This window comes from Carettochelys insculpta, chromosome 10, assembly GCF_033958435.1.
Source record: "Carettochelys insculpta isolate YL-2023 chromosome 10, ASM3395843v1, whole genome shotgun sequence".
Classification (NCBI taxonomy): Eukaryota; Metazoa; Chordata; order Testudines; family Carettochelyidae; genus Carettochelys; species Carettochelys insculpta.
This window is the reverse complement of record NC_134146.1, coordinates 45,029,344-45,043,356: the sequence shown is the minus strand read 5'-3', so window position 1 is coordinate 45,043,356 and position 14,013 is coordinate 45,029,344. Positions and strand designations below refer to the sequence as shown.

Sequence of the window (14,013 nt, the reverse complement as noted above, 5' to 3'; positions counted from 1 at the left end):
GCTGCTTTTCTGCACTAGAGCAAATACACACCACACTCCAGAGGTGACCAGAGTTGGGATCTGAAGGGGAACACAGCCATGCGCCCCAGCCCTTCCCTGCACATGCCCATCCCCCCGCCCCCGCTTCATAGCTGCTGTCTCTTCCTACAGAAGCACTGCACCGCTTCTCCTGAGCGCAGGGCAGTCCCCAGGCTCCCTCTCCAGTGGTGCAGCCTGAGTGTAGCAGGAGCTAGGCAGCTTGCACTGCTCTCAGGCTGTGCCACTTCAGGGTAGGGGCAGGACAGCCCCTGCACTCATGGGAAGTGGCACAGTGCTGCTGGTGGCGGAGACAATGCTGGGGAGGTTGCATGTGACTCCTTGTGCATTCCCCACGTGTTGCCTGTGCCAGAGTCTTTCTTGAAAGTCTTGGTTGGGTATGGACAAGAAACAATTGGGAAGTATTTTTTGTTGCATGCGTGAGGTAGGAGATACCTCTGCATGAGCAGCAGGAAGTACCTCTGCTCCCTAATTGATACAGTCGCTGCCCTTCCTCTGCATTAACAGGTGCTAGGCTGTTCATTGACTTATTTAAAAATAAAAGAAATACTTGCTTGATTTTTTTTTTAAAACGTTTTCTGGCCTTTGAGTGCCCTAATCCTCAGCAGAGGTTACCAGTGAAAGCAGTTGGGCTGGGGCGAGGGAGCTCAGGGTTCCTTCCTGGGTTTAGTACTAGTCTTGCGAGAACCACTAATACCGCATTGTGATGGTGTGTGGCACTTTTGCTTCCATGTCTCTGGTTTGTGTCCTGGCCAGGATGGATTGTGGTCCAATATCGCTACCATCTGACAGTTTGTTGGTAACTTATGTGACTCAGGCAAGGTGGTGGTAAGTCAGGCAATCTCATCATAAAACCACCCACAGTACTGGCCCCTGTTTCTTGCCTCCTGCCGATCACTCCCGTATTGGGAAGCACCCCACTGCCGGCAGAGCAGAGTGGATCAGCCCTTCTGTTTTCCAGAGCATGGATAGTGCAAGTAGGAATCAGGTGAAAGCTCTTTACATCTTCCTGTCCCAGCCTGCAGCCATGCAAGGGCTACGCAGCATTCGGCCCTTTGATTGCAAAATTCTTTGGAGCAGGATAATAAACTCTTTCTCTTCCCATTTTGTCCTAGCGCTAACTATGCATGTACCCATTCCTGACTGATCCTTCCTGGACAGAATTGAGGCATGCTGGGGTGAGGAAGCTTGCACTTCTGCCTCCCATGCTGAGATCAGGCTTGGGCAAGAAGATTTCAAGTGCTGGGACAAATTTATCTGCTATCTTTCCCTGGCAAAACAAATTACATGACTCTAGGTGGGGGGTGGAGGCTGAGCGGTGCCTTTGATACTCAGCACAAATTGGCTAGACTGTAAACAGCTCCCTGGTTCATTTCAGCCCTGTCTGATTCGTGTCCCAGATCTGTTGTGACTCTGCGGTAGGACTGTTGGCTTGTGACAATGCGGGGGTGGGGGGGAGGAGGAGGAGGGGGATGCTGCCTGCACATCACAGGGGAAACTGGCTCACCCTCTAGAAAGCCTGCATGCTGCTCAAGGAGCACCTGAACTCTCTGGGCAACAGGCTCAGAGTAGTGACTCCTCCAGAATACTGGGCTTGCCTGCAGCTCACAGGGTGGGGAGCTATGTTCTGGCCCTGAATAGGCAGATCTGCAATTCCAGGCATCTGGGAGCTCAGCACCCTCATTTAGGAGCTGTAGGCTCAATTCCAGCTTTATGATATAACATCCATTAAGTGCCTTGCAGCCTGCCTTTGGTGGGGTGGCTGTGAGACTCCAATTTCCTTAAATTCTGCATTGTCTCTCTAATTATTTGGGTGCCCTCTGCCATGTTCATGTAAGTTGAGTGCTTGGACGGCTGCCCAGGAGAGATTCAGGTGCTACCCAGCTGATTTTCAGAGTATGCACAGCTGGACGCATGGGTTTCCACAAACGGTGCACATCTGCACATGTCTTTGCGCACATAATAAAATGTATTCCACCTTGGGCAGAAAAAGTCAGAGGGGACACTAGTCCTATGGGGGCAAGGTTAATTCCACTTCTTGTGAGAGAGGGGGTGCACTTGTCAGCATCTTAGAAGAATGATGCAAACTGCCTAATAGTGATGACAGCTCTGTAACAATGCATTATTTTTGCAAAGCAAGTGAGATCTGTACTTCCGCCTCAGCCCCAGGACAAAGCAATGTATGATCCTAAACTGTTCACATCACATTATTTTGGCAGCCAGTAGCAAGGCAGCTGTGAGAGATAACGGATAAAATATTAATGTTTTGTGCAGGCTGCTAACCTGGTGTGGGAAAGAGAAAATTTGTTGCTGTGCCTGCACATGCTAATCAGTGCCAGTTATTCACTCGCTCTGCTGTACCTTGCATTTTAATCATGGGCTTGGACTGTAACACGGAGAAGGCTGGGTCGTGCTGCAGCACGGTTACTTGGAATGGGTGTTCCTCCGTGTAACCCAGCATACCCTGTTTCATCTGTTTTGCAGTCTGGAGGCTGCCAGCATTGGATTCATCATCATTATAGACAGACGACGGGACAAATGGAGCGCAGTAAAGGCATCCCTGACACGGATTGCAGTAAGTGCCTGGGGTTTGTCGTCACTCCCATCCTCCCAGAAATTAGAACTCTCTGCTGCCCTTTCAGCCCAGCGAACCCTCTTCTGCACTCCTTTGCAGCTGCTCATGCAGCATCTTCCCCACCCTGGAGAGATGTAGCACGCTCTCATGCTAACTAGCAGAGGCGGGTTAGCCTGTAAGAGTGAATGCTATGGCCTTGTTTCCTGCTGAGTTGGAATGCGAGCCCCTACGTGGGAATGTCTGCATGACGAATTGTAACGATTCTGAGTGGACAGCTCTAGATGAGCGAGGAAACAGATAGTCCCTGTCGTGCATTGTGTGGAACTAAGAATGGCAAAGGGGCCCACTGGAGAGGTCGCTAAAGGCTCATGTTGGCAGCAGAGCTGATAGAAACTCTCCAATGCTGCTTCTGCTTTCACTCCAGAAAGTCAGATTTAAGGAGGCGGTGGGGGTTAGCACTACCAAGAGCAGCAGGTGACACTGTTAGTCTATAAGGTGCCACAGGCTTCTTGTTTTTGAAGATACAGACTAACTCAGCTACCTCTCTGATATAGGTGACACAAAGCATTTTTTATAAGACTGTGAGGAACGTGCATGGTTATGTGCCGTGCTCTGACCCCTAATTCTGCAGGAGTTAGCATTAGCTGGATGTCTGAGTTTGGTTTAAGTTCTTCCTGGGGACACAGAACCTCTAACAGATTTTTTTCCATTCCTTGCTCTGTTTGGCTGCCTTCAGCGAGTGCTTGGTTTTATTTTCTGTGTCATGCAACCTCCAGGGAGGATCGTGTGACCCAGACAAATGTCATAGGGTGGTTGTTGTGAACATGGCCTCAGGTCTGAGGAAGGTGTGGCGTGCCTGTCTGAACACACCCTGGGCGGGGCGGGGTGGAGGCGGGGGATAAAACCTTTCCATGATATGAAGGGTAGGTCTGGTCTTTTTATGTGTGTATGTCACCCCCTGCTGATCTGGCCGGGCTTTTCAGTCCATGGGCTGAAGCTGGGTCAGCGGATTGTATCAGAGGGTCACTCAGGAAGCCTGGTGTGCGTGTCAGGTCTGCCCCAAGAGGGAGAAGGTAAGGCAGGGACTTGAGGAAGGATTCTCAGAGCCTGCCCACGCTGACCCTGCAGCAGTGGCACCAGTCCAGTAGGGTGTCTGTGTTCACTTCCCTACTCTGGGCACTGGAAACTGTGCACAGGGTGGCAGCAGTTTTCATCAGCTGCCCGAGTCACAATGATAAGGGTGGGCGGGGGCTGAATGGCCATGGCATTATGTGACTTACCCAGATTTGGCCTGGCTAGACCCAGGTCAGGCGGGCTGGTCCAAACTTGAGTTGTGCTGTGACTCTGAAATTCCCAGTGCCTGGAGCAAGGAGTCAAGCCCCTCAGGACAGGAGCATCCACTCTGGTACGCACCATGTGTTTATTACGCTAGTGCATGTTATGTATTGTGGGTAAGAAATGTTTAGCAAGCCAGATTTTAAGCTATTTACTGGCTTGCAAATGGCCATGCAGCCTAGGAAGATCAAGAACCACCATGGTACCTGATGCAAAGTCAGACCTGTTCAAGTGTGTGTGACTTTGTCACCCTCTAGCGGCTGCAGCTTAAAGAGGAAAGAACCCCTGCTGTTAGAAGAGCCTGAGGGAGATTCTCCTTTAGTTCCAGTGGCCTGCAGAGGTCTGTGTTCTTGAATGGAGAAGGTTCTGAGTTGTGTCCCCACTATCTTTCCACGTGGTCAAATCTAGTTGTTCTGTTTTATCCAAAGCCAACTGAAGACAATAGGCATCATTCCATTGGCTTCAATCGGTGATGAGCCGGCAGTGTGGTGAGCGGACCAGACAGCCATGCAGTCTGGGCAGCTCCAGACCCATCGTATCCTCCCTCCTTTTGTCTGCTTCATGAGACGTTTCTGAGGCAGAAGGAATCTAAAGTGTCACTGGGCTCCTTTGTGGATGTGAGTTTTCATTGCTGTGCCCTGTGACATTTTTATGCTCTTTCCAGGGAGCGTTTCCAGGGAACCTACAGCTGGTGTTTGTCTTGCGGCCGTCACGCTTTTTTCAAAGGGCAATCGCTGACATTGGCATTAAACTCTACCGAGATGACTTTAAAATGAAGGTACCGGTAAGCATGCACCTTTTGTCCACATGTTCTCTTTGTTTCCATGTCTTCCGTGGCTCAGTGTCAGCCAACTTCTCTTTTAACTCTGTTGCTATGGTTTAGTCGCATCCGCAGGCAGGGCTCCCCATGCCAGCAAGCAGGCCCTCAGAAGCCTTAGAATAAACTCGGACAAGATCAAACAAGATCATGCATATAGGAATGTTTCAGATTAACCCTGTTGTCTCAATCAAACCATTGTTCCCTTTTTTAATTTCAAGGATAAATTCACATGTTGGAAAGGGCAGAAGGTAAATGAGTTGTAACCTTTGCGCTGGTTTGTTTAATTATGGTTTATTGATTTTTGCTACCATCAATCACAATAGTACCAATGAGTTAACTGTGAGATATCATCAGAACAGCCAGGAGATGATAAATAGACATGACCTCACATCAAAGTGCAGGCCTGCTCTGAAATGTGACTGTAAAAATAATGCCTATTTTCTTAATGGAGCTGTTTTCAGAAGGAGTTGAGAGTCATCATCTCACTTGAGTGATGAAAGTTAATTTTTAGTTCTGCAAAGATAACACAGCTAAGAAGGGAGTAAGCTGAGTTTGGTTCTGTCTAGTGGTCTACCCAGAGATCTGTGTAAGTTCCAGAAGGTTATTCTGGGGCAAACCAGCAGAAGATGGGGTGTTGCAAATATGTCACTCCAAAACTTATTTGACCTGTAGAATCACTGTTACAGTCATGATGTGTGAGAAGGAAAAAACCCAGCATGACTCTCAGATCCCAGGCAGAGTTTGCAGAGCTGACAGCTACAAAAAATCATTGTCAGTGTTCTTGTAAGTGGAGAACATTTGTTATAGAAGTCCTTGATTTAAAAAAATCAGCCTGGGTGTCCACAACATCATTGTTATGGAATCACTTTTCAGAGCAGAACCGAGGCATTCAGCCTTGTTTCCATTAAGTCATGAATGCCAGTAACCTTGTATGTTAAATCAGGGAAAAGATTGATGATGACACAATCAGCAAAGCAATCTGTCACCATAAACCCCTGCTAAAAATCTCCTGTCCTGATAATATGCTTGCACTGTTTTACAAGTGCTCCTTTATAAAAACAAATACTACACAAATGGTTCGGGTACTGGGTGATTTGAGGTGAATGCTGTAGAATATAGAAAGGGTTTTTTTTTTATCTAGAAGGGTGTAAAGAGGGACACTCACCTCTTGGGTACCTCCTTGTGACTGCGTGCAGTTCTGCAGTCCTTTCCCTGCTCCTGGTGCCCCCTTGTAGGTTGTCAGCCTTGTTTTGCTCATTTTTGTGACTCAGTCCTCTGTCTGGATCACAGAGTAAACCAGGTTCCTTTTGAGGTAGCAAAGAGCCCAGCAAGAGTCTATCTGCCCAGACCAGAGTCTTCAGCCCAGGCCTTTGATCAGTCTTGCAGAAGAGCCCTATCCCCTTTTCAGGATGTGGGTTAGACCTGTTTCCCGCATCCTTCTTCTGAGTTTATACCACTTTGCTGCCCTGCCACCCCAACTGAGGGATCTATACCCAGCAGCTACATACAGCTCAGTTCAGTTTACTGCTTCTGTTGCCCTGAGCTTCTTCCCACCTGGACCCTTTATCCTTCATGCTTTGCTCAGGGCCATGGTTCCCAGTTCCTTCTCTCTCTGCAACCCCAGCAATGTGACTGCAGCCTGAGATAACTCTGACTAATCCCCAGGCTCTTTTGGCTGGAGAGGAGCTTCCTTCCATGCAAGGACTGTCCTGCTCAGGCCTGCCGATGGCTGGGAGATGGGCAGCAAAGGGGGCTGCTGCAAAGGGGCCCAGTATTTCAGAGGGGCCTGGAGCTCCTGGCCACCATTGCTGCTGCAGTAGCAGTGGTGGTGGCTGGGAGCTCTGGACCCCTTTGAAACACTGCAGAAGTGCAGCTCCACTGCTCTGCACAGCTTCTGAGAGCTGAGGAAGGGCCCAGTGCCATGCTCTGGGCAGTGCTAAGGGCTGACTGCTCTTGACGTGTCCCTTCTTCCAGAGGGTCTGCCCCTTCCAGGGCCTGGAGATAGGCCCCACACACCTTGTCCCTGGGCCTTCAATGGCGGTTAGCCCTACCGGTACTGCTGCTGCAGACCTGCAGCAACTTTTATCTGAACCAGCTGTCACCTCTGAGTGTTGGATCCAGGAAAAGATCCCAGTTGTGGTGACTCCTGGCCAGAGGTTCTATCCACCGGATCACACTACTTTGTTCCTTCACCTTGCAAAGGTTTGGGGCTCTATATAAACTAAAGAAAGACTTTGGGCTGGCACCAGTAGTGTCTTCCTGCAGCTCGGGGTGGTGCGTTTCCTCTGCAGAGTACTGGAGGGTAAGATCCTGCATTTAATGCCAAGCCACTGCACATGTCCATTTACAGGGAGCCAATTTCACGATTCTGTCATGAATGTGCTGTTATCTCCACTGTATAGTTTGGTCTTTGGGAAACAGAGGCATGGGGGGTTAAGTGACTTGCACAAGGTGACACAGCTGATCAGTGGCAGGGATAAAACCCAACACTCCAATTTCCCACCTGTGTGCTCTTAATCCCTGTGCTGTACTTCCTTTGTTAACCCATAGGACTGAAAGCCAGTCCCAATTCGTTAGAATGCCGATGATTTAGGCGTGACTTTTATGATGCTGAACAACTCCCATTGACTTCAGATGGAGTTATGAGCACAAGGTGAATGAAGGACAACCACTTAAGCTCGCTGTAAAATAGAGGCAATAATGATACCTACTGCTTAGCTCATAAGGACATTGTGCAGATCCATTAATGTTCATAACCCACTTTCAGATCCTTGATGGAAGATGCCATAGGAGTCTCATATGTCAATTTCTGAAAAGGACGTGTACACCTGTCGACCACTCCCACTGCCTGTTTCTCTCCTGCTTGTAGCAGTAAAAATGGCCTTTAATATTCCAGTTCCCTTTCTGCTCCAAGTGGTCAAGTCCACCAGTCTGAAACAAACACTATGATCAGCAGCGGACATGCTGAATGAGCCTATTCTAATAGGCCAGGGAACATTATCCATCATCTGACGATTTTAAGGTCATAAAGACCAATAAGCTTACAAGTATCAAAGGAAGGATTGCCAAGGGAATGATTGGTTCACAGGGTTAGAAATGGGTTCTGGGGATTTTCATGGAGTCTCTGATCTGGATCTGGCCCAGGTGGGTACCGTAGTGACTGGCAGGCTTTTCCAGCTGTTTGTGGTTTTTAGGCCTACAAACAGAGGAATCTTATTTGAATTCCTCGTGGACTTGTTTCCAGTGTTTTCTCGATTTCCCCCCCCCCACCATCTGTATAAATTTTGTTATGCGCACTAAGGCTTGTGTGGATCTGCACCACCAGTACAAACACATGCTGCCAGCTGTGGGTGCTCTGCTAATCAGCTGAACGGTACCTGAATTTCTCCTGGGCAGCTGTCCAAGCTCTCAGCTTACAGGGAACATTACTTGTGGCCTGTTAGCAGCATTAGAAGAGAAGCCAAGAATCAAATTTGAAGAAAGACTGAACTATTCTCTGCCCAGAAGAGGCAAGGGCAATAAGTGCCCCATGGGCCAGATACAGTTTTCTAGGGTTAGCCCCTGGCATACCACCAGATACTATATTTACCTGTGTGTACACAGCTATGGCTGGTCGCAGCTCCCCTTGGCCACAAATCGCTGATCCCAGACAATGGGAGCTGCGGGAAGTGGCCCAGAACTGAACACTGCTTCCTGCAGCTCCCACTGGTTGGAAACAGAGAGTCACAGCCAATGGGAATTATGAGCAGTCATATCTGAGGATACACAGGTAAATAAAATCCCTGTGGCCTGCCAGGGACTAGCCCTCACAAACTGCATCCGGTCTGTGGACTGCTTATTATCCACTGTTGGCCCAGATGCCTTGTCCATGTTGCAGCATGTTGACAGGGAAGCGAAGAGAAATGTTATCAGCACATTGTGTATGCTCTGCACATGGCAGACTTTAGTTTCAAGGGCCCTTAATCTGGTACCTGTCTTGACTGCTTCTCTCCACGCCTCAGCCCTATATCATGGATTAGGCTTTAATGTCATTCTAATACATTTCTGAGTTATGGCTGATTGTGGTTTATTGGCAAAGGTAACGTGAACTGTTTTTCTCAACGTGCTGTATAAAACTCAGCCTGCACCCAGGGTGAAGTTCACATTTATCTTTGTTCCAGCCAGTGCATGGTTTTATTACCACAGAAAACAACAGTCAGTGACAAAGGACAACTCAACCCTTCTCCCTACACTTGGGTGCTCCTAAGATTCCTCCTGCAGAACTGCTTGGATCATACTATATATCCGATAACCTCAAACATTCACTCCTTCCTTATCCCCAGGTGGAATAACAACCTACAAGCACAGGATGCTGGCAGAATCCACTTACCCTTTCCCCAGTAGGATCAATACTTGCTAACAGGGTGGGTGTTTGAGGCATATCCAACCAAAGCAGAAAAGAGCTTAAGAAAAGCTGGATATTTACACTGACTGAGACAGCAAAAATGATGTTGACAAGTTTGATCATGTAGGACCCCTTGGGACTGTAGCCCAGTGTACTGGTCATACTGCCGAAGCCTCCTTCCTGTCCTGCTAGGCCAGAAGCTCTGGTCTCCCCTGTCCAAGAGTTAGAGTAACAGCCCCACCATCAGAGTAAAAGAAATGCTGAACCAGCTCAACTCTGTGAGGGCTCAGCTGTAAGGCCATTGACAGCACCCAGGAACACAGCCCTCCATCCCCACAAAAGGACCAGAAACCCAAATAAATCCATCTATATATAAAAGTTTTACACAGAGAAAGCTCATAAGTTCAGCCCATTTTATCAGTGAAAGAAAGATATGCACAGTGATTGCTTCCTGCCACATAACAATTATTTACAGTGGACTTGATAATAAAGTGTGTTTATTAAGTATAAAAAGTAGGATTTAAACTATTACAAGTGAAATCAAAGTAAGTTACTAAGCTAAAATAAACAAAACATGCCAGCTAATCCTTTAAGAAGCCTGTTACATGCAAATTTTTACCATAACAGTTGTCCTAATCATCTCTTTCACAAGCTAGGCAGCCTCCCAGCTTTGGCCCAGAGCTTTCCCCTGTTCAGTCTTAGATGCTTCTAGCAGGCATGTTGGTTGGTAAATGGGAGTCTTCTGGTGTCTTGCCAGTACCACTATTCTTCGTTTTCCCACTTTTATATCCCTTTTGACCAAGACGGGAATTCTTTGTGTTCAGCTTAAGCTTTTCTCACTATTAGTGGAAAAGTACAGGATCCAAAATGGGTTCTAGCATCTGGTGGCCTGGCCCCATGTCTTTGTAGGACCAACCACAGTTTGAACTTATTGAAAAACTTATTCACAGATGATTGTCTTGTGCAGCAGGCCATTACATCTCCAAAGCATTACTAGTGACCCTCACTAGTAAGTATAAACAGACCCATACTTCACATTTCCAGCTTCACATACAAGAATAATACACACAGAAATAGAATACAGACATCCAGCAGATTGCAATTATAAAAATGTTATGTCACAGGATGCATTTTTCTTATAGCGTCTTCAAGGTATGCATATTCATGTTCATAAACCAATTGTCATAAAGCATGTGGGGGTGTGACAGGATGTTTTATGTATTTGGTCAAAATCTGGTATTGTGTGTTTATCCTTCACGTCCATTTTGCTGCTCAAATCATTGTGCTAGGAAAACAATGCTGCACATTTCAACATGTGTTATTTACAGAAGTACTTATTGGGGGTGTAAATTTGGTGTAAATTACAGAAGAATTAGGCCTTTAGTGTCTAGTCTCAGCATGTCCTTTGGCATGCTATATGACCTCTCTGTCCCTCAATTTCTCTCCTGTAAAATAAATAATATTTATCTATATATCATAGGGGTGCTCACATGAAAGTGCAGGTGAATAATATAAATAATGACAAATTATAGTATTGGCACTGCACAAGGTCTAAGCATAGAATGTGGCTGTACGCCGATAAGGTAAACAGGGCACCTAGGAGGAAGGATCATACTGAGTTAACTCTCTCAATTAATGCTTTGTGTTTTGGATTCATCATTACAGATCATCATGTTAAATTCTGTTTCTGATCTCCATGGCTATATTGACAAAAGTCAGCTAACCCGGGAGTTAGGGGGAACCCTGGAATATGGCCATAGTCAATGGATACACCATCGAACTGTGAGTATTGTCTTTTCTATTCATTCAATTCAGTCAAGTCTCCCGGTGAAAATTTCAACTTAAATGTTAAAGCATGATTTTCCAGTTAGGCTTAGGCCTGTGACTTTTATTAGCGCTTAATGTAATCTATTCGCATAAATCCAAAGGAAGGAGAAAAGAGCTTCCCAAAATCGTACAGGGCCTCGGCAGGATCAGTCTGTGAAGCTTACATCCCAGTGCTTCTCCGGACTATGACCCCAATGCCACACAGCAATTTGCAATAAGACTTCAGCACATAGCTAATGTTAAACTTGAGTTTAAGTGCTTTGCTGAATTGGGGTTAATAACCTCATTTTAATGAAAATCTAATATATCTGCAAATGAGAGGAGAAAAAATGTAGTCCCTGGATTTTATTTTCCTTTGATTTCATTTCTTCACTATGTAAAAACGCATGACAGAGTGGGTCTCGTTTCTTCATTAACCCAAGAACTGTATGTCACCAATCGTTGTAAAGAGAAGGCACAAAAATGATTTTTCCATTGACCCTGAAAGAACTCATTCCTTGCTTGGATGTTTAATTCCTCTTCTTGGGTTCGTTAGTGGGTTCCAGTGGTTGATCTTCCATACACACCAACGTGTTGTTGTCTAAGAAAGCATGGCAATGGTAAAGACCTCTTGCTTTTGTGTGGGATTTTAATGTCCCCTGCTGTGACATTCTGGGGGTCAGCCCAGACCAGTAAAGGATTGTTTCACCACCTGCTCTGCAAACCCGGTTGTCTTCCATGCTGTGCAGCTGTAGCTCCCAACCTACCCACAGTAGTGAGCAGACGAGCATGCCAGCCACACTTTGGCTTCTCCCCAGTTACTGTTTGCAGAGTGACTCCAGCCACACCCGCCTTCCGTCCTGAATCTCTCCCAGCCGTATCTAGCCGTCTCCTGAGACGCTCAAAGGCAATTACTTTTTGTTTCTCCTTTAAAAAGACGGAAGCAGCAACATGTTCTTGGCATTACCAATCACTCTGGCGCAGTCAAAATACTACCCTGCCTCTTTGATAATACAGGTTGAACCTTTCTAATCTGGCACCCTGGAGACCTGACTAGTGCTAGATGAGAGAATTTTCTGAACCACGTGAAGTCAATATTGTCTAGCAGCATTAATAATACTTCCAGTGCTTACTTGGCTCTTAGAAGATGTCTAGGGGTAAATTACAGCTAAATAACAGCACAGAACACTGAGAGCCAGGACTGGTAGCTGGAAACAAACTTTATGGGACATTGGGAAATTTGGCCATACCCAGGATAAGAAAACAAAAAGCAGTCAAGTAGCACTTTAAAGACTAGCAAAATAGTTTATTAGGTGAGCTTTCGTGGGACAGACCCACTTCTTCAGACCACAGCCAGACCAGACCAGGACAAGAAGTCATCCGGCTAACTAAAATCATACTGGATTAGGGATATATCTGGACAAAAGAGCTCCGGATTACAGAGGTTCAACTTGTATCATTGTGTGGGTTTTACTGCCCTCATAAAGCTGAGATTGCCCTCCCTCACATATCATAATTATCTTGTTTTCTAACCATACAGGCCTAGGATCTGAAGAAATCCTATTGGCCAGAATAGCTATTCTGGGCTTTAAATTCACATCCTGCCTTATTCTGGAATAACTTCCTTGTGTAGACAAACTGTACTGGCATCCAATCTTTTTTACTTTCCTGACTTCACTGGAGTAACTCCTGCCTCATACCAGTGTGACAGTGAGATCCCGGCCCCTTTGAAGTCAACAGGAGTTTTGTTACTGATGTCAGTGAGACCAGGGTTTCACCACCAGTGAGAGAAGAATCAGGCCCTGAGCCTCAAATGCATTGAAGACAAGAAGTTATTGTCTCTTCAGGAAATTTGTGGGATTATTTGTAGGCTTTGCAGATGGTCACAATCCAGCAATATCAGTCAGTTTTTTAAAAAGTGTTTGTTATTTAGTTGTTTTTTTTTAAGCCATAGGAAAGTTTGTATCGTGTAGTAGGGACAGAAGATTCCTACTAATGCTAAGCCAGTCATGTATGTGGTATACATATTTTGTCTATGTTTGGAGGGGAAGGTTATCAGAATTTTTGTCTGCCTCCTTTTTAACACTATCTCCCAAGATTTGTTTTACACTGAGCACATAGCATGCAGCTAGCATAGTTATTGATCTAGAATTCCAGCCTTCACCAGAGCAGGGAATCTTACAGAATTAAGTTAGCAACTACCATCTCAGTGTCCCATAACAGACCTTGACGACACCCCGACCACAGCTGTACTGCACTTGGCCAGAGTGTGAACATTTGGGGGAGGCAAAGTAAGAATCGCTAGCAGTGCCAGAAATGCACTGTTTGCTTGAGGCTAAATAAAGCAAGCACTATTCTTGTTACATGAAGAAAAATGTCCCATGCACTTACCTGAGGTGAGATAAGAAGCTTTTTACCACAGCAGATGAGTTTGATCAAAGTATTTCACCCTGAGACAACTAGGATGAGAGAGAGTGGTTAGAGGTGTTCACAGGCTTCTTTCCACAGCCTTCATAACTCTCACTGCCATCGAAAAAAAGAAAAGAAATTGATCGGTCTCAGCGTGGTTCTGAGAAACAGAGTAGCAGCACTACAGGGATGGAGAGGCTGCAATACTCAATGTTGTGTTCAGTTTTCAATAACAGTATTGGCGAAGGGATGGAAGGGGAGCAGTGGGGACTGTTGCTTCACATAAAGATGGGCAGACTAGATTTGTGCATCTGGTTATGTGAGATGTTCATACATATTCACCCATCCGTGAGGCTCTGACTACAGAAACGTTAACCTGAAATGAGTACTGAGTATTTTGGTGTCTGCTCAGGCAAAACCAGGCCTTACAGAAATGCTTTCAGCATTGCAGATTATTCTTGTGGGCTTTGCACAGGACTGGGAGGAAGGAGTCTTTGAGCTGTAATCTTGGTTCTCTCATGGACGTCCTGAGGCTTTGGGCAAGTCACACTGGCTTTGGGAATTTTCCCAGCAAGGAAATGGAGGTGATAGTGCTTGTTGATGTACCTCATGTAATGATGCGCTGCCTGGGTTGTCAACAGGATTTGC

At 46.3% G+C, this 14,013-nt stretch overlaps 1 protein-coding gene across 8 annotated transcripts in view; it reads left to right on the top strand.

Annotated features, from left to right (window-relative positions):
- The window catches only part of MCF2L2 (MCF.2 cell line derived transforming sequence-like 2), a 312,428-nt gene that overhangs the window by 105,110 nt on the left and 193,305 nt on the right, over positions 1 to 14,013 (top strand). For 7 of the 8 annotated variants that reach the window (XR_012646857.1, XM_075004498.1, XM_075004503.1 and 4 more), the window contains 3 exons: positions 2,521 to 2,611; positions 4,611 to 4,730; positions 10,816 to 10,932. Coding sequence is in view for 7 of the 8 variants with exons in the window: in XM_075004498.1 (XP_074860599.1) it covers positions 2,521 to 2,611; positions 4,611 to 4,730; positions 10,816 to 10,932 (328 nt within the window). In the remaining variant the exon portion in view is untranslated. The remainder of the gene's footprint in view (positions 1 to 2,520; positions 2,612 to 4,610; positions 4,731 to 10,815; positions 10,933 to 14,013) is intronic. The other variant, XM_075004497.1, reaches the window with a different exon arrangement.